Source organism: Acartia tonsa, chromosome 2 (assembly GCF_053477335.1).
Source record: "Acartia tonsa isolate MP-2025a chromosome 2, ASM5347733v1, whole genome shotgun sequence".
In the NCBI taxonomy this organism is placed as follows: domain Eukaryota; kingdom Metazoa; phylum Arthropoda; class Copepoda; order Calanoida; family Acartiidae; genus Acartia; species Acartia tonsa.
In genome coordinates, this window is record NC_137261.1 from 28,123,928 (window position 1) to 28,143,691 (window position 19,764).

A 19,764-nucleotide genomic window follows, 5' to 3' on the forward strand; every position below is an offset into this window, starting at 1 on the left:
CTGACGTCGAGAGGATGCTTTGCTTGTTACGCTACACAAGAACAAGATTATATCTATAATACAAAGTAGAACAATGTCTGTCTCTTCCGTCTGTCTCTTAAGATCTAGGTAACCACTTAACCGATCGGATTCTACTCTTCAGGGAATATACCTACTGGTCCTGTTGTGATTTTAGGCTATTTTTCCCCCGAAAATTTTGAAATCGAAGTGGTTTCAAATAGTGGGGGCACCTCCAATTTTTATTCATTTTTTAAAATTCTTTTTTTAATTACCTCATGGGGCAAAACCCCTTGAAGCTAGGTGCGAAGCTGCTAGTATATAAAAAAGTAAAAGTTATTTTTTTATTATAAAATTATATCTTTTGAAAAGTCTATAGTCTCTTTGGAATAAGGAAGTATGACGACATTCAAGAATAAAACAGCTGTTCTTTGTTTACATTTTCAATTATGTAGTGAATTGTACGAATGTAATTTTAATCTTTTAAATTGATTTTAAAAATTATATAAATTGAAAAATTATTTGTAAAATACGATTAAAAATGTATTTTATCATATTTTCTATTCTATTCATCAGGTAACATATTTTTATAGTTTTTTTTATTCTATTATTTGAAGAAATATTTTAATAAATGATAAAATCAAAATGGATAGATTTCCCGAGGGAGGGATGGGACGATGGACTGTTTATAATACACCTTATAAACACTTTCTCTCAGGCGTTGGTCTGAACACTTTAGGCAGTATTATTAAATTGGTTATATAGTTAATTAATAACAAGTATGGTCCAACTTATAACTATTTATTTTAATTTAGAAAATGGATATTTTTAAAGAAATATCGCACAAGATCTTGATTTCTAGAATTTTTATAATCTTAGATTAACTAATGGGAGACATATTTTTCCTTTTCTGTCCAAACACCCGGGGTTTAGGTTAAGTAACAACCATCCGACAGCCATCTCTTTGATTGTACGATCCTTGTCTTGAAGTCCAAACTTTGCAGGATGTAATGAGTTGAGCCTGTTTTGGCCAAGGCATTCCCGTACTCTAACTATTAAAGTCGTGCATCTGACATACTAGTATGTTATGACGCCAGTGGCGTGCGAACCGAAGGGGGCATTTGGGGCAATCGCCCCCCCCCCCCTAGCGACCAAAACGCCCCCCTGCCCCCCCCTAGCAACCGCCCCCCCTGCCCCCCCCCCTAAATGTTAAAAATGCCCCATTTTGCCCCCCCCTGGTCAACAAAAATGCCCCTTTTTGCCCCCTACCCTACAAAAAGCAAAACTATCCCAGTTTCCAAAAAAAAGATCAAGAAATACTCAAAAAAAAAAATTTTGGCGCTTCGCGCCAAACAGACAGTTACTATTCATTTAACCTTACCAAATTTTTAAATTAGTGTAGAAATTAGGTTATAATCTTTTTTCACTGAACATAACAAACCAGGTTATAGGAAGTATTTTATTTTGTATAATATAAACTTTTTACCAAAGAATGTAGTGGATGAAATGTATGGAAACTCGACATAATTAACCAACCAATCAAAATTCCATTATTAAAGTCCCCAAAGTTGTTGGGCCAACGAATAAGAAAATTTTATATGAAATATTGGGGACTAGTGTAATAAATAGCCCAAAATCCCCTCCCTCCCTGCATATTTGAAGAAAAAAATTTGCGCTTCGGGCCCTTCCAAATGGTTTCTGCTATGAAATATTGGGGACTAGTGTAATAAATAGCCCAAAAACCTCTCCCTCCCTGCATATTTGAAGAAAAAAATTTGCGCTTCGCGTTCTTCCAAATGGTTTCTGCTATGAAATATTGGGGACTAGTGTAATAAATAGCCCAATATTCATATTAGGTTAATTTTTGGTAAATTATTTCCAAAATGAGTGTTTTTATCTCCCCCCCCCCCTAATTTTTTTTAATGGGGTTATTTATCCTTCCTGCTGAGATTTTATAACATCCCCTTCCACCCATTAAAAATGTTTTGTGGTGGAGGGGGGGGGGGGGGGGGGTGAAAGGTTAATTTATCTTCTGTACTATTTTTTCGAATTTTGCCCCCCCCCCCCCTAAATCAAAGTGCCCCCCCCTAGACAAAGTGCTTCGCACGCCACTGTATGACGCGATGTTGAGCCGAGATTCGAACTCATAACCCCCACGACGCCGAGCGGATGTGCTACTTGGTAAGCTTCGGTCGCAAGTTTACACGCTAGGGATAGTATAAAGATAAAGTTACCCTGATAATTTTGTCACTTAGTGTTCTTTTTTATTAAAGCATATAAATTGAATTAATAATATTTAATTTTCAGTATTGTTAAGGCAGAATTTATAGACCAACTTCGTCTTTTACCATTGAGGTTAGTTTTTTTTTAAATACTTGCAGTTGTAGCTTTTGCATCTAGTGGCACTTTAAAATTTTCAGAGAAATTATCTATAAAATAACGTACTTTGAAACTGTAAAAGGGGGTGTATCGATAATGGCGAGAAAAAAATCTTTTATACTTTGTATATTACTAGTGGCTTCGCCCCTAGCCTCTAGTGCTGCACCAGCAGCACCAGGAGTATTTTTTTGGGGGGGGTAAATTTTCATTTTTGGGGGGGTTGGGGGTGTCCCACCCCCCCAAGAAAATAGCTTAAAACCACCACAGGACCGATAGGTATATACCCTGAAGAGTAGAATCCAATCGGTTCAGTGGTTACCGAGATCTTAAGCTTCAGACAGACAGACGGACAGACGGACAGACGGACAGATATCAAGCTACTTTGTATTATAGATAGGATAATGTTTTTAATTTACACCTACCAAGAATAAATTAAAAAGAATTCTTAAAACGATTTGCAAAATATAATTGCTGTGAACTTTAACGCCCGGCCCAAAAATTCTTGTATAAAACAGTTTGGGCTAATATATTTTAAAGGGGTTGTTGCACGAAATGCATTTGAACTTGAATTTAGTGAACCACATATGTTTTCCTGTTCAATGGTTTAAACTATCTTTATGGGGCATATATTTGAAAGAATTTTAGTTTTTACCACGTAATTTAAAAATATTCAGACCGAAATCGTGACTTTTACTTACACAAATTAAACATTTTTGGACGTAACTCAAAAACTGCCTGGTAAAAGTTTAATTTTATTTCAAATATCTTGATGACTACCTAATCTATATCTCATATTATACAAAAACAAAAATGACTTCTACAAGTACCCCCAACTTCGTGCAACTATCCCTTTGACATGAAAACACTTTTCTTACACCGAACTAAAACGAACATTATTTTATAGGAAGTTTTCAGGAGGTTTTAGCAAGACTGTTCACTTTTCTGAATCAGCTACAAGTATTAAACCCATATGCTTTGATTATAAAAGGTAATAAAGAACATTTAATATTGTAAATGCACAAAATAAGGGGGGGGGGGCGTAATGACATAAGCTCTTAAACCGTGAGCAAAATGGTCTAAATATTGAGCTAGACCCTTCAAACTTGGTATATAAGCTTAGTCCTGTAGGTATTACATCTAAATGGCAAAAAAATCCAAAAAAATTTATTTTTAGGTTAGGTTAGGTAAGAAAAACCCTGCGGAAATGGGGTTTTTAGGCTTTTTTGGTCTATTTTGATGTGGAAACTTGCCTTAAATAGTTTTTTTCTTAGAGTTTTAACTTAAATATACTGTATCTATTCATATGGACATTATTTAAGATGATTCAGCAAGTCGGGGACCGACCCCAGGGGGCTAGGTGGGTGGCCCGCAGGGGTTAAGTTCATTTTTCCCAATATATTTGTTGTGATACATCAAATTATAGGTTTTTTAGGTCAAGGAACTCAAATTCAGAGCTAAAATAAGCATTAGACTAATCTGAAGCTAGCCCCAGCGGGCTAGGTTGGTGGCCCGCAGGGGTTAAGTGCATTTTTTCTAATATATATCTTGTTATATATCAAACTATAGGTTTTTTAGGTCAAGAAACTCAAATTCCGAGCGAAAATTAGCATTAGACTGACCTGAAGCTAACCCCCCCGGGCTAGGTTGGTTTTCTGCAGGGCGTAAGAGCATTTACCTAACCTAACCTAGAAACTTACTTATATTTTTACAGGTTTTTTTCTTGAATAAACTATGTCTATTAATGAAGACTTTATTTAAGATGATCCAGCAAGTCGGGGACCGACCCCAGCGGGCTAGGTGGGTGGCCCGCAGGGATAAAGTGCATTTTCTCCAATATATATGATGTGATACATCAAATGATATGTTTTTTAGGTCAAAGAACTCAAATTCAGAGCTAAAATAAGCATTAGAATAATCTGAAGCTAACCCCAGCGGGCTAGCTGGATTGCCCACAGGGCTTAAGTGCATTTTACCTAAGCTAACCTAGAAACTTACATTTATTATTTTTTTTAGGTTTTTTTCTAGAATAAACTGTCCATTCATGAGGACCTTATTTCAGATGATTCAGCAAGTCGAAGACCGACCCCAGCGGGCTAGGTGGGTGGCCTGCAGGGGTTAAGTGCATTTTCCCCAATATATATGTTGTGATAAATCCAATTATATGTTTTTTTAGGTCAAAGAACTCAAATTCAGAGCTGAAATAAGCATTAGACTAATCTGAAGCTAACCCCAGCGGGCGAGATAGTTAGCCCACAGGGCTTAAGTGCATTTTACCTAACCTAACCTAGAAACTTACATTTAATATTTTTTTGTTTAGGTTTTTTTTTCAAATAAACTGTCCATTCATGAGGACCTTATTTCAGATGATCCAGCAAGTCGAAGACCGACCCCAGCGGGCTAGGTGGGTGTCCCTCAGGGGTTAAATGCATTTTTTTTAAAAAGTATGTGTTGTCATACATCCAACTATAGGTTTTTAAGGTCAAGAAGCTCAAATTTACAGCTAATAAAAGCATCAGACTAATCTGAAGCTAGCCCCAGCGGGCTAGGTGGGTTGCCTGCAAGTCTTAAGTGCATTTTACCTAACCTAACCTAGAACCTTACTTGTTTTTTTATGGTTTTTTTCTGGAATAAACTGTGTCTATTTATTAGAACATTATTTAAGATTTAAGACCCCAGCAGGCTAGGTGCGTGGCCCGCAGGGGTTAAGTGCATTTTTAGTTGTCATACATAAAATTATAGTTTTTTTAGGTCCAGAAATTCAAAGGGGTAGTTTCACGAAATGCATTTGAACTTAATTTAGTGAACTGCATTTTTTTTCCTGGTTAATTGGTTAAACTACATTTATATGGCATATATTTGAAAGAATTTCAATTTTGATAGTACAATGTTAGCAGTGGAAGAATTTGATATGCTAATAGGATACAATTTTTTAATTTGATGTATACCACATACCACAAAAAAAACTAGCATCAGGTTGCTATTGTTTTTTTTTTAGCTCCAAATTGACTTTAAAAACCTATAGTTTGATGTATAACAACACATAATTTGGAAAATTTACCCCTGCAGGCCACTTACCTAATCCGCAGGGGTTAGCCTTAGGTCAGTCTAATGCTTAAAATAGCTCTGAATTTGAGTTTCTTGACATAAAAAACCTATAATTTGATGAATGACAACACATACTTCAGAAAAAATGCACTACACCCCTGTGGGCCACCCACCTAGCCCGCTGGGGTTGGTTCCCAACTTGCTGGATTATCTAAAATAATGTCCTCATTAATAGACACAGTTTATTCAAGGAAAAAACCAAAAAGAATAAGTAAGTTTCTAGGTTAGGTTAGGTAAAATGCACATAAGCCCTGTAGAAAATCTACCTAGCCCGCAGGGGTTAGCTTCAGGTAAGTCTTATGCCAATTTTAGCTCTGAATTTGAGTTTCTTGACCTTATAAACCTTTATTTTGATATATAACAAGATCTATATTGGAAATAATGCATTTAACCCCTGCGGGCCACCCACCTAGCCCGCTGGGGTCGGTCCCCGACTTGCTGGATCATCTTAAATAAAGTCTTCATTAATAGACACAGTTTATTCAAGAAAAAAACCTGTAAAAATATAAGTAAGTTTTTAGGTTAGGTTAGGTAAATACTCTTAAGCCCTGCAGAAAACCAACCTAGCCCGGGGGGGTTAGCTTCAGGTCAGTCTAATGCTAATTTTCGCTCAGAATTTGAGTTTCTTGACCTAAAAAACCTATAGTTTGATATATAACAAGATATATATAAGAAAAAAATGCACTTAACCCCTGCGGGCCACCAACCTAGCCCGCTGGGGCTAGCTTCAGATTAGTCTAATGCTTATTTTAGCTCTGAATTTGAGTTCCTTGACCTAAAAAACCTATAATTTGATGTATCACAACAAATATATTGGGAAAAATGAACTTAACCCCTGCGGGCCACCTACCTAGCCCCCTGGGGTCAGTCCCCGACTTGCTGAATCATCTTAAATAATGTCCATATGAATAGATACAGTGTATTTAAGTTAAAACCCTAAGAAAAAACAATTTAAGGCAAGTTTCCACATCAAAATAGACCAAAAAAAGCCTAAAAACCCCATTTCCGCAGGGTTTTTCTTACCTAACCTAACCTAAAAATAAGTTTTTTTGGATTTTTTTGCCATTTAGATGTAATACCTATAGGACTAAGCTTATATACCAAGTTTGAAGGGTCTAGCTCAATATTTAGACCATTTTGTTCACGGTTTAAGAGCTTATGTCATTACGCCCCCCCCCCCCCCCTTAGTAAATTTTATGGCAATTGATTTTCAATTACTCAAGAAGGAAAAAGTATATAATAATTTCCAACTTTTTTCAGTATAAAACATATACTCTTTCTGAATAAAAGATTAATAAAAAAAACTTTTTTTATTATAAAATAATCCATAATTGGTATGTTTGACAAATTAGACATTATTACATTGTGTTTTTTTCGTCTTAAGAATCACCTTTCAAAAATCAAATATACTATGTGATAAATGCAACATTTATCAGTAAAATAGATATAGATCTACTACAGTGTAAATTATACCTTGTTGTTGCATGAATCTCCTATTAATGTTAAATCTATAGGACAGTTAAAGATGAAAAGTTATGATGAAAGTAACCCCTTCCAAACGGACGGACATCTTTTAGCATATAGAAAGAATTTGCTTTTACCAAAGAAATAAAAATAAAGAGTGAATTTACCCAATGATGGTTGAATTTTTATGGATTTCAAAGGATTAGGTTTAACAAGGGATTTACAGCTTCAGATTTCATACTTTCACAAGTTATGAAATAAGTTATAAAAGGATGATAAAATCCATTAAAGCAGGGGCCAACCTATCAGACAAAAGGACAAACAGACATTTATAAACGATGTTTAAGAAACTGAAAATCCGAAAGAAGATATCTAACATATCGCTCGGAACAGATATTCGGTTACACACAGACATACACTCATCCTGTTACTTTTATATAAGGGTAAAATAATGATTTTATGATTCAATTCGTTAAATTTTTGCTTCTTTTCTATGAACATTTATTTATGCTTAAATTCATTTGAAAACTTTATGTAATTTATAACGAAGCCTTTTCTCCAGCAGCGATCAAAACTCTTCGATTTTAATATGTTTGTTCTTGTTTGATAAACTGCTCTTAAGACCAAAGGATATCTAAAGTAGATGCGCTATTTGTTTATTTTTATTCTACTGTACAAATATTTGTATCTAGTTTCAGAAAAAAAATTGTTTCAGGTGGAAATCCCTCGCTACAGACTTAATAGCACACAAGGATTTTAAACAATCAATAAAACACTAAAATAAATATAGAAATTTTTTTTGTAGACATATTAACTTGTGCCCCCCCCCCCCCCCCCCCCTCCAGCAATAAAAACTAGGATTGCTATTATATATCTTAAATTAAATTTTTATAAGTACTAGCTTATCCTATATTATTTCAAATTATATGACTGAAATTTTAATTTTAAGTAAGATATTACAAAATTTGAGATTAAGTAGATAATGTTATACAAGTCTTAGAATATTCAAAGGAAATTAAGGTAGGGGTGTATATTTCCCAAAATATTCAAAGGAAATTAAGGTAGGGGTGTATATTTCCCAACCACACCTCCCCCTTCTCTCCCTAGTTAGGAAATAGGTAAGAATTAATTACCTAATAAAAAGAGGTTCAAACTGTTCTTAATTTTGACCATTTCATATAAATACATTTGGTCAAAATTAGAAAAGGTTTGACTTAATAAGCGCCTTTGACTAAACACTAACACACAACTTTGCGGATAAAGCGCAAAAAAACATAATTTAAAAGTATTGTGGGGTGGTACAAAAAAATTCATCTTGGATAAAAAAAATATACACCCCTGAATTAAGGATATAAAATTTTGATTGAATAAAACTTCAGTTATGTGAAAGACAAGGATTTCCAACATTTGTAAAGTCGGAGCTGGTTAATCTCAGATCCTTTTCAGGTAGGTATACGTTATCAGGGACCTAAAGGGATTAGACAATGGCCGTTAAATTGATCTACTTCCCTCATTGATGATGCACAAAAATACCCCATCTGTAGATTACAGTTATTTGTTAAAACGTTTGGACGCTTAATGTGCCAACCTATACAAATTCAAGAAAAGTCCCCAAAGTTGTTGAGCTAACGAATAAGGAAACGTTAATATCAAACTTTTGGGACTTGTATAATAAACAGCCCATTGTCCTCTCACTCCCTGATACGCTATTCATTTTTTATGCATTCAATTTAAAATTTGAATAAATGATTTGAATTTAGTTGCAATTTTTAAGCCTTCTAGTCTCGGCAGATAGAAAAGGATAAAAAAACGGTGAAATCAACCCCTTCTTCGTTTATATTTACTATTAACCCAATGCAGAATTTCACATATATTTTAATTGGGGGTTAAGGGGGTTGTTTTTTTTCATCGAATTGACCACTTTTTTAAATAAGGAGTAAGAATTCTTTTAAAAGTTATTTCTTTTTTTCTGCATTAAAGTGCATAGTCGAAAGGTTAAATAAGAGTGTGTTTTAAATAATCTAGTTTTTTTTCGTTTTTCAGTTTACCATGTTAATAGAATTTTGGTAATTTCCGAGTCATATGGATTTAGATTTTTATCTATGGGTAAATGTGACAAAGTTGGATTTCCTCTTAACGAAGGACGTGGTCACCTCGACAGTCGTAATTTGTATGATTTGCAGTTTTGGAAGTAAATGGCAAGTTAAATACGCCAGACAAACCGCGACTGGTAAAACATGTAGCCCGACACCGCGTCATAATTGAAGACGTTAAAATGGTTCCTTCTACTGCTATGTCAGGTGCGCGACATAAGTAGTTAGAGTTGGGGGAATGCCTTGGCCCAAAACAGGCGCAATTCATTGCCATAAACAGTTAGGACTTCTAAACAAGGGTCGTGCAATCAAAGAGTTGGTTGTCTAATGGGTGTTACCTTACTTAATATCCTGGGTTATTGAGCGCGCTACAATGCAATTCAAACGCATAGTATGTTCAAGGTAACGTGGAGAGGACATGAACTCGAAGCGTCACCAAGCCCCCGAGAGGTTAAATCTTAGATTTTACAACCTTTGTCTGGGAGTCTGAAAGGTGATAGTTAGACACAGAGATATGTCTGTTAACTTTTTGAGGTTGTCACTCACAAGTAGGTTTATTAATGTGGTACAATTCAAGCAACTAAAATTGCATTTTTTTTCCAAACTTGAGCAGCAAAACTCTGTAGGTATGCAGAGTGAAAGGGGACAACGTGCTGTTTATTACACTAGTCCTAAAAGTTTTTTAATAGCGTTTTCTTATTCGTTGACTAAAGGGTCTGTTTGCATGAGTTTGGTCCCTGCCTTAGACGAGATGGTGAATTCGCCCAATTTTCTGAGGCCTGCTGTACTCTGTATTCGTTAACTAACAATAACTTTGGGGACTTACTCAATTTTGATTGGTTGGTTTATTAAGTTAAGTGTTCAAACTTTTGAACCACTGATTTTAATCTACAGAAGGGGTAATTTTGTGTACCAACATTGGGGATGTGCATTATTTTATCGGCCATTGTCTTATCCCCTTATATCCCGGGTATGTATGTATGTATACTGCATATATATGGTTGGGTCCACTGAATTTCCTTTGATCCATTCAGGTGTTAATTTTATATACTCTGAGAGAGTGGTGATACACAATTCACTAGACTTCAGTACAAGTTATGTAACATCAGTTAAAATCTTTTGAAAAAGAAATTGATTACTTCTAATGAAAATCTGATTAGGTCCTCGAAAAATAGGTTTTTGGTTCTTATGAGATTTATAAAAGATTGTTAGTAGCAAAGCTACTCTATAAATCACTTTGACCGTCTGTCCATCCGTAACGCTATGGAGAAAATTCAATTTTCTCAGCTTATATTTAGAATAGACGGATGAAATTTAGGGTGATGAATTCCTGTACCAATGGGATTTTTTCAAACTAAGGGCCAGGGGGGTGGGGGTTAATGCAACCATCTCGTAATCAGTAAGCAAATGGCACTTAGAATTCGAATTTTGATCTGGAATTTTGCTTGAGTAATCCTTGGTAGGTCTATTTTCCCTAAATTGAACAAAAAGTGTCAAAAGTAGCGGCTAACGGCTGGTGGCTCAGCCGTTTAGCCATTTTTATAACTATTTTCAAGGCAAATCATCACAAAACCTATCTCCACATAATACTCTTTGCTGCTCCAAAACGTTTCCAAACGGTTCTAGCCGCTAGTTGCTGGTACTAAAAATCTGAAGAAATTTTTTTTTGTATCATTTCACATGATTTAAAGCAAAAATATGTTTCAAAAGTTGATTCCTACATAATTTATGGCAGATTTGCCCTAAAAATAGCCAAAAAACGGCTAAACGGCTGAGCCGTTGGCCGTTACTTTTTCAACTTTTTGTTCTATTTAGGGAAAATAGACCTACCAAGTATTACTCATGCAAACTTTCAGATCGAAATTCGAATTCTAAATTCCATTTATACATTAAATACAAGATGGTTACATTAAACCTCCCCCCCCCCCCCTTACTTTTTTTGAAGAATTTACTGTCAGCAATACTTTCTCTCATTTAGTTTGTAAAGCTAATCATACTCATTAAATTTATTTTTCTTTTATTTAACGTGCTTCATAATGTGTTCTATTTCACCTTATACCAACAACAAAATTAATTTGAAAAAATCACAAAACCTATAGGTTATTTCAGCTGTTGTTGGGGGTCAAAGTAAAATTGGCGACCTTTTCATCTGCCTTTTCATGTATTATTTTAGATTTATTTCCTTTGTTGGTTATACCTTATTCCTGGCTCTGTCTACGGTCTTGCTATGTACAGCAAAAATTTACAGAGAATTAATAAATTGTGGATTTCACTGGAAGTGTTTATTTCCTAGGTAAACTTTGTTAATTCTTTCAGTGAATGGTGATGCTGCTATTCCATGGGGAGACAAGGCAATGGCGTATTTAGCAGGGCTCTAAAGGGATAAGACAATGGCCGATAAATTGATGAACATCCCCAATGATGTTACACAAAATTATCCCTTCTGTAGATTAAAATTTGTGGTTGAAACGTTTGGAAACTCAACTTGATGAACTAACCAATTAAAATTCAATAAGTTATTAAGTCAACAAAAAAGAAAACGTTGTTAAAAAAGTTGGGGACTAGTGTATTAAACAACCCAATGGCTCCTTTCTCCTTGCAATAATGTTGCTTTACTCCTTAACTTTGTATGTTTGTGTGACCAACAACAAACATATGGTTTCGTGTAGGGATCTTATGGGATAAGACAATAGACAGCTGAATCCCACTGAAAAAAATATTTAATGAGGGGTAATTTTTTTATTTATTAAGGTGGTGGAGGGAAGAGGTAGGGTCGCGTTAGACAAATATGGCAATAATATTTGCTAATGCTTTTTTCCAAGTTATGCTAGGATTGGGGAAAAACTTGCATAAATGCTAAACAAACTCACGACCGTGTTAAAATCGTAATGAAAAACATTACAATCTAAAATAAAATGTCTGAATACGCCATCTTGTGTTGAGACGAATATCAGGTATTCAATACATGCTACGACTACTGCTAATATAAGGGATCTAAAGGGATAAGACAATGAGTGAATAATTGATATATGTCCCTGATGATGATACACAAAATTACCCATTCTGTAGATTACAATCAGCGGTAGAAACGTTTGATCAATAACTTAATGAACCAACCATCTAAAATAAAATTAGTACCCAAAGTTGTTACGCCAACGAATAAGAAAACGTTATTACAAAACTTTGGGGACGGGTGTAATAAACAGCCTAATGTCCCCTCCCTCCCTGACTTACCGTTTTCAAATCTAGCATCTATTTATATTCTGCAAATCTTTTACACCTTTTTAGTTTTTTTCTATTCGATTTTCACATAGGTAACATGCAGGATTTTTAAAAGTGAAGCTTTCATATAATTAGGGTCTGTCCGTCCGTATCAGATACCTCTTAATGTTAATTTGGGCAGGTTAGAAATCAAACTTAGACATAGGAATCAAATAGCCTAAAACCACCCAGGACAAGATGCTTCCATAAAATAGGGAACCTGGGATAAGTCTTGAGCTACAGTCAAAAGACCTTACTATATAGGATTTCTAATTAGTATTTAGCATTTATTGAAAAAGTTCAGAGGCTCTAATCTTCCCGAGAAACGAATCAGGTATGTATTTAGTTCATTTTTTGTGCGTTATGGACATTACTTGTTATTTGTGTTATTGTTTTATAATAAGACTAAAATACTAGAGAAGGAAGGGGTTCAATAACTGTATGTCCTTCTCTATCCCAAGGAGCTCGTGACGACTCTCAATTGGGTCTTAAAAAATCAACTAATATTGTCGGGAATATTAACACAGCCAAGTAAGTAGCATAAACCAATTTCCTAGAAGACGAATAGGCTCATTGGGAAAGGGAAGAAGGAAGTTATCTGTTTATACATCTATACTATAAATCTATTGTTTTATATAGCATTTATAAAATTTTATTTAAAATTAATAAAAATTAGAAAATAAATAAATGTTGTTTAGTCCCATTGAAAAGCTGAAATATATCAATCACCGTTTTTACAATCATTTAAAGTTTATTCTTACACAGTAAAGCTTTCTTCAGATTTTTCTTTTCTAAGATAAATAGGTACTTTTAAACCAATACTAAATATATATTTTATTACATTTGCAATTACTTTTTTATTATTTTTTTAGATGCATCGTCCTGTACACATTTCTGGCAGGTATGTTAATCTTTTAATTGGTCCTTGGACAAAAGCAGGTGTGAACACTTAACCTAACCTAACCTATTTTAATTCATCTTATAAGGTTTTTAAATACATAATACTAGAGACTCGGCAAACATTGAGGCCAGCGGCTAAGATTGCCAAGCCAAGAATTTGAGTATAATTTCATTTACTGCATTCTTTAGGTTGATTGTGGAAGCTGTTATTTTTCCATTACTCTCAGGAATATAAAGTCATATTTGTTATACTATTAAATCTATACTATTTCTAATTAAAATAACATTTTTTGCTTATTTTCTGTAAAGTTGTAACTTGTGTGTTACCGTTAAGTCAACTGTGCTTACTAAGTCAAACTGTTCTTTATTATGACCATTTCACATATACACATTTGGTTATATCTAAGAACAGTTTGATTTAATAAACACATTTGACTAAACGGTGGCACACAACTATACAGAAAATATGCCAAAAAATGACCCCTTTGTAAGAAGGCTTTTCAAATAACTTATTATTTGGTTACAGTGATGCAAATGCCTTAGCTACAACTATTAGGAAAATTCAACTTTTCATAAAAAGTATCTTTATTCTAAGATTTTATATTTATCTTATTTAAAATTTGATCTCGTTTATCTTCAAATGATTAAAATAGATCGTTTGAGGTGTATGTGTTCAAAGACAATCAAGGAAATTTTAAATACCTAAAAAATCCTTTAAAGTAATACTGGCAGCTGACGTAAATCCACCCACTTTACCCTATCCCCTCCCTTCCTACCTCCCACCTAATGAACGAACTGACCAATAAATGAGGTTCATATTGGCAACCTAAATTGACGACAAATTTTTATCTATCAGTATCAATATATCCACGTATATTCTATATATATTTGTCTAACTTATAAATATTGTATTTCTTTGTGTTTTAAAGTATGAAAGTTGATTGTAAGATTAACACACCTTTTCACATTATTTACCTCACACAATTTTATTTAAAAAGAAAGTTTTCAATGGAAATAAAAATTGTCAAATGTTAAAATTTAAAATGGTAGAAACTCTTGTCCAAGTTGAAAATTCCCGGATTTTGTTGGTTCTCAGAATTTGTTGGAAAATTTAAGTTTTATGGTGAGTTACATGGATGGATTATTGACAAGTTTTTTTTATTATTTTTGTTGTGTAGGTAATTTGTAGAAAATGGCAAAAAATTTAATTTCTTTTAAATATATGCTCTATGAATATAGTTTAAGCTTGGTTTAAGACGAGGAGTAATCTTTCACTAAAAAATTTTTTTTTTTATGTTTATGAACAGGAAAAAATATGCAATTCACTAAATTCAAGTTTTGAAAAATTTAAGTTTTATGGTTAGTTACATGGATGGATTATTGATAATTGTTTTTTATCATTATGTTTGATGTGTAATAAATCAACAAGGTTTTTTTGTATTGAATTAAGAATTTTTAGTCCAAAAATCTCAGTAAATTATTATCAAATTTTTACTACAAGGAATAGTAATAATGTATTGAAATTCTTTCATTTCATAGGTAAGATTTTTTTTTATTTTGATACAGAAATACAAAACGGACCATGGAAAGAAAACGAAGTGGTGGGTTTTGTCGTATTTTCACGGTAGCTTTTGAGAGGTTATTTTAGGTTAGGTAAATGTTAATAATTGCCTCACAGGGTTAGAGCTCCCACGCAGTAGATAGAAATAGGGAAAAAAAGCTAATGTGAAAAGACGACGAAACCCACTACTTTTTTTTCTTTCCATGATCCTAGCAAAAATATCTTTAGCTAATTTTAGTAAAAAAAAATTTAAAAATCAAGTTATTTTAAGTAAAGTGGCCAGGAATGCTCTCCCATTTCTCATCAGTTCATTTGTGTATCTAACTGTTTTATATGTAAAGTTGAATTGTGTAGGTCCCCACTGTACCCTCACCTTCCAGACAATATCATCTGTCAATATGAGATAACAAGTAATTCAAAGGTTTGAAATTGTTTTACTTTTTCATGCAATATGTGCTCTGTAAAGCTTAACATCACTCACTGTAAGTTACTATGTTGACTCCTGAACTATTACATGCCAGACAATATCTTCTGTCAATATGAGATAGCAAGTAATTCAAAGGTTTAAAATAATTTTATTTGTGCATGCAGTATGTGTTCTGTAAAGCTTAACATCCGTAACTCTGTAAGTTATTATGTTGATTCTTGAACTCTTACCTTCCAGACAATATCATCTGTCAATATGAGATAACAAGTAATTCAACACTTTGGCTTAATAAGAGCATTTGACTACAACCCAACACCTTTACGGATTTACGCGAAAAAAATAACATATTTATTGTTATATATGCTAATATTTTTTATCCGTTCTTATTATTTATCTTGTTTAAAGTAATCGTATTTTTAAAATATTTAAAAGAATCTATTATTACATTATTGTATTTTAGATGGATTTGTTGATAGAAAAAGTTGATTTACAGCCATCAGTCACTGTGTATTCAATGGGCAGGAAATTAAATGTAGTCTTTTTTTTTAAAAAAACATTTTTGTTTATTCATTTTTAATGTTATTTTCAACTATGTTAGGAAAATAAACAGCTAAAATAATACATTCATAAAGAAATTGACTTACCTATACAAAATAGAACTAAAATTATGATTAAGCAAAATTTATAATTACAAGGTTTTTTTTTTGAACATTCAAGGAAAGCGGAATAATTGTTGTCTTTAAAAAAATATCTTTTAAACAAAGTTCTTTTCAATTTACTTTCTTTTTTGTTCATTTTATATTCCATAAAAATTGGTAACATATGGCATCTTTACTCTTTAGTGCATATGAAAGATTAAACTCTTATTTCTTTTTTAAAAACTAGTGTCTGTGCCCCTAGCAATTAAATGCTATGTATTTAAAGGAGCAAGGAAATTAGGAACACAACCTAAAACTAAACTTAGACATAAAAAATAGCCTAAAACCATCCAGGAATCTATATGAAGCTTCCATAAAATGAAGGACTCAATCAGTTTAGTAGTTAGCAAATGTTTAAACTATAGACAAAAAAAAACTTACTGCTTTATATAATAGGATTTATTTCATAATAAATATTCTACAACTTAAATGACTGTTAGATATAGATCCATAGAAGATTAGTTATTTTTTCCCTCAAGTCTAGAAGTACAAGTATTTGATTACTTGCATGTATGTACATATTAGAATTAAAGTAAAAGAATAGAGGGGGCATTGGTTATAAAACTTTATGTTCACGGGGTTGGGACTCTGAACCGACTTTAAATTAAGTCTTTAAATATCATCTACAGGGCGACCACTGCATACTATATATACTATTTATACTATATAGGATGAATTTGGATACTATATCATACTATATGACCAAAATTTACTATAAATTGTGTTACTTTATTTTATGTTTTATTATTATTTGGCCACAACCTGGTCAAAAATGCTCACAAATCAGACCTTTTTCGACCGAAGATGCTCAAATGGTTCCTTTACAAGCCCAATCAATCAGTTTTAAGATATCTTTATATTTTAAGGAAAATTTATGAAAATACTAAAAAACGGCAAATTTGGGTGTTACCTTTTATATGCACAGATACCATAAAATCAACAGAAAAAATACTTATTTTTACTTTTCTGTCATTTTTAAAGTTTGATTCTGTTAAATTGGCTATTCTTGAAGGGATTTATGCATTGATTATACTGAAACACAATATTGGACAGAAATTAATGTATTTCAAAGAAAGAAATATTGGAAAATAAGAAATTTGATCTCTATCACTTCAGAGGACAGCTGCCAACCTCCAGTTGACAGGATGTAGTTAAATACTTGTTAGTAATAATAATTAGCCCAAAAAGTAAAACAAAAAGTTTTTTAATATGGTAAAAAAATGATAATCTAAATCTTAATTTTGGGGATGATGATCTTAAAGATGCTCTTGCTGTTGGTGATGATGACCCAGATGGTATCCAAATACATGAGCATTATGTCAACTTATCTATTAAACTATGGTCCGATTTTTGTATTTGTAGCATTCTCCAATCAAGAGAAATCCCAAAACATACAATCATGGTTTTTAAATTCTCCAATTCATAAGGTAAATATAGTAGTTTTTAAAAGATGGTTATATTTCTTGTTACAACTTTTAATTAGAGGCTGCTACAAATACAAAAATTGGACCATAGTTCAATAGATGAGTTGTCATAATGCTCATGTACTTGGATACGATCTGGGTCATCATCACAACCAGTAAGAGCGTCCTCCAGATCATCATCCTCAAAATTAAGATTTAGATTATCATTTTTTTACCATATTAAAAAACTTTTTGTTTTACTTTTTAGGCTAATTATTATTGCTAACAAGTATTAAACTATATCCTGTCAACTGGAGGTTGGCAGCTGTCCTCTGAGGTCGAATTTCTTATTTTTAAAATTTTCTTTCTTTGAAATACATTAATTTCTGCCCAATATCATGTTTTAGTATATTTCAATGCATAAACTCTTCAAGAATAGCCAATTTAACAGAATCAAACTTTAAAAATGACAGAAAAGTAAAAATAAGTATTTTTTCTGTTGATTTTATGGTATCTGTGCATATAAAAGGTAACACCCAAATTTGCTGTTTTTTAGTATTTTCATAAATTTTTCTTGAAATATAAAGATATCTTAAAACTGATTGATTGGGCTTGTAAAGGAACCATTTGAGCATCTTCGGTCGAAAAAGGTCTGATTTGTGAGTATTTTTGACCAAGTTGTGGCCAAATAATAATAAAACATAAAATAAAGTAACACACTTTATATACTATATATTATTACCTTTACTAGACCAAAATTTACTATATATACTATATAATATTACATTTATATAACAAAAAACGAATATTTTCAGTTTTGTGACAACGCCTCTTAAGGAGCGTTTTGTCTTATTTTCACAGTAGGTTTTCTCCTATTTCTAGCCCCTGCGGGGGGCTCAAAAGATACTGTGATACGACAAAAATGCATAAAGCTCTACAGTAAAAAAAAAGATGAAGGAAATCCTTTAAAATATATTTTTGTTAGTGATTATGATTTAAATATCAGTTATTTTTCATAGAAATAACTTAAGGGCGAGGGGGAAGTTTTACCACTTTCGCTTACTCCATGATTATTAGGCTAGGTATTAATGTGAGACTATAGGGTATTTGGGATAAAAATTTACTTTTGGGTAGTATTTCACTTATATTTAATGATTTTTTTGATAAGTTTCCAGGTTCAGGTGCTGCAGGCTAAAAGGCAAAATATGCATCTTTCAAGATGTTATTAACATATCTGAAGAAAAAAATTTAAATTGGCCTCCAAGTTCTGGTCCTGCAGGCCACCAGGTCCACTCTGGACTGGTAAAAATTCAAATTTTTTGTTTGAAGAGTTAGAGGTCAACATTTAAAACAGAATATGCATTTTTTTTTATGTTATTAACATATCTGAAAAAAAATTGAAAATTAGCCCCCAGGGTCAAGCCATAAGGCCTCCAGGTCCACTCTGGACAGGTAAAAAATCATATTTCTTATATCAAGAGTTAGATGTCAACTTATAAAACAGAATATGTATTTTTTGATCTTATTAACATATCTGTAGAAAATATATAAATCAGCCTCCAAGTTCAGGTCCTGCAGGCCTTTAGGTCCACTCTGAATAGGTAAACTATCAAATTTCTTATATGAAGAGTCTATTTATATAACAGAATATACATTTATTTGGATAATATTAACATATCGGGATCCAAGTTCAGGTTCATTCAGGACAGGTAAAAGACTCAAATTTCTTATTTGAAGAGTTCAAGTTCAGGCCTCCAGGTTTTCTCCGGACAGAGTCTACATGGAAGCCTGCAGCACATGGACCTGGAGTTCAATTGTATTTTTTCTTCAGATATGTAAATAACATCTAAAAAGATGCTAATGGTGTTTTATAAACTAACCTATAACTACATAAATAAGAAATTTTGATTTTTACCTGTGCAAAGTCCACCTGGACGCCTGCAGCATCAAAACTTGGAGGTCGATTGTCATTTTTTCTTTAAACATATAAATAGCATCCAAATATAAGCTCATTTTGTTTAACAAATATACCATTAACTGTTTAATCAAGGGAAGTTTGATTTTTACCTGTCCAGAGTCTGCAGGACAAGAACTTGGAGGTCGATTTAAATTTTTTCTTCAGTTATGTTAATAACATCCAAAAAGATGCATATTCTTTTTTATAAGTTGACCTCTAATTCTTCAAACAAGAAATTTGAATTTTACCTGTCCAGAGTGGACATGGAGGCCTACAGGACCAGAACTTGAAGGCCGATTTAAATTTTTTCTTCAGATATGTTAATAGCTTTAAAAAGATGCATATTCTGTTTTATTAGTTGGCCTCTAACTCTTCAAATAAAAAAAAATATTTATAACCTATCCAGAGTGGACCTGGAGGCCTGCAAGACCAGAACTTGGAGGCCTATTTAAATTTTTTCTTCTTTTATGTTAATTACATCCAAAAAGATGCACATTTTGTTTTATAAGTTGATCTCCA

The 19,764-nt window shown here is 32.9% G+C and overlaps 1 protein-coding gene across 7 annotated transcripts in view; it reads left to right on the top strand.

Moving 5' to 3' along the window:
• The first annotated feature begins 3,327 nt into the window (after positions 1 to 3,327).
• Positions 3,328 to 19,764, top strand: part of LOC145308593 (uncharacterized) — a 46,695-nt gene continuing 30,258 nt past the window's right edge. For 2 of the 7 annotated variants that reach the window (XR_013876430.1, XM_080150279.1), the window contains exons 1-11: positions 3,328 to 3,364; positions 7,661 to 7,695; positions 8,323 to 8,391; positions 11,355 to 11,388; positions 11,974 to 11,992; positions 12,599 to 12,633; positions 13,172 to 13,200; positions 13,389 to 13,423; positions 13,723 to 13,752; positions 15,112 to 15,181; positions 15,648 to 15,706. Coding sequence is in view for 6 of the 7 variants with exons in the window: in XM_080150279.1 (XP_080006405.1) it covers positions 11,358 to 11,388; positions 11,974 to 11,992; positions 12,599 to 12,633; positions 13,172 to 13,200; positions 13,389 to 13,423; positions 13,723 to 13,752; positions 15,112 to 15,181; positions 15,648 to 15,706 (308 nt within the window). In the remaining variant the exon portion in view is untranslated. Of the gene's footprint in view, positions 3,365 to 7,655; positions 7,696 to 8,322; positions 8,392 to 11,354; positions 11,390 to 11,973; positions 11,993 to 12,598; positions 12,634 to 13,171; positions 13,201 to 13,388; positions 13,424 to 13,722; positions 13,753 to 14,285; positions 14,323 to 15,111; positions 15,182 to 15,421; positions 15,464 to 15,645; positions 15,707 to 19,764 lie in introns of those variants that run through there. The other 5 variants (XM_080150280.1, XM_080150281.1, XM_080150283.1 and 2 more) reach the window with 5 other exon arrangements.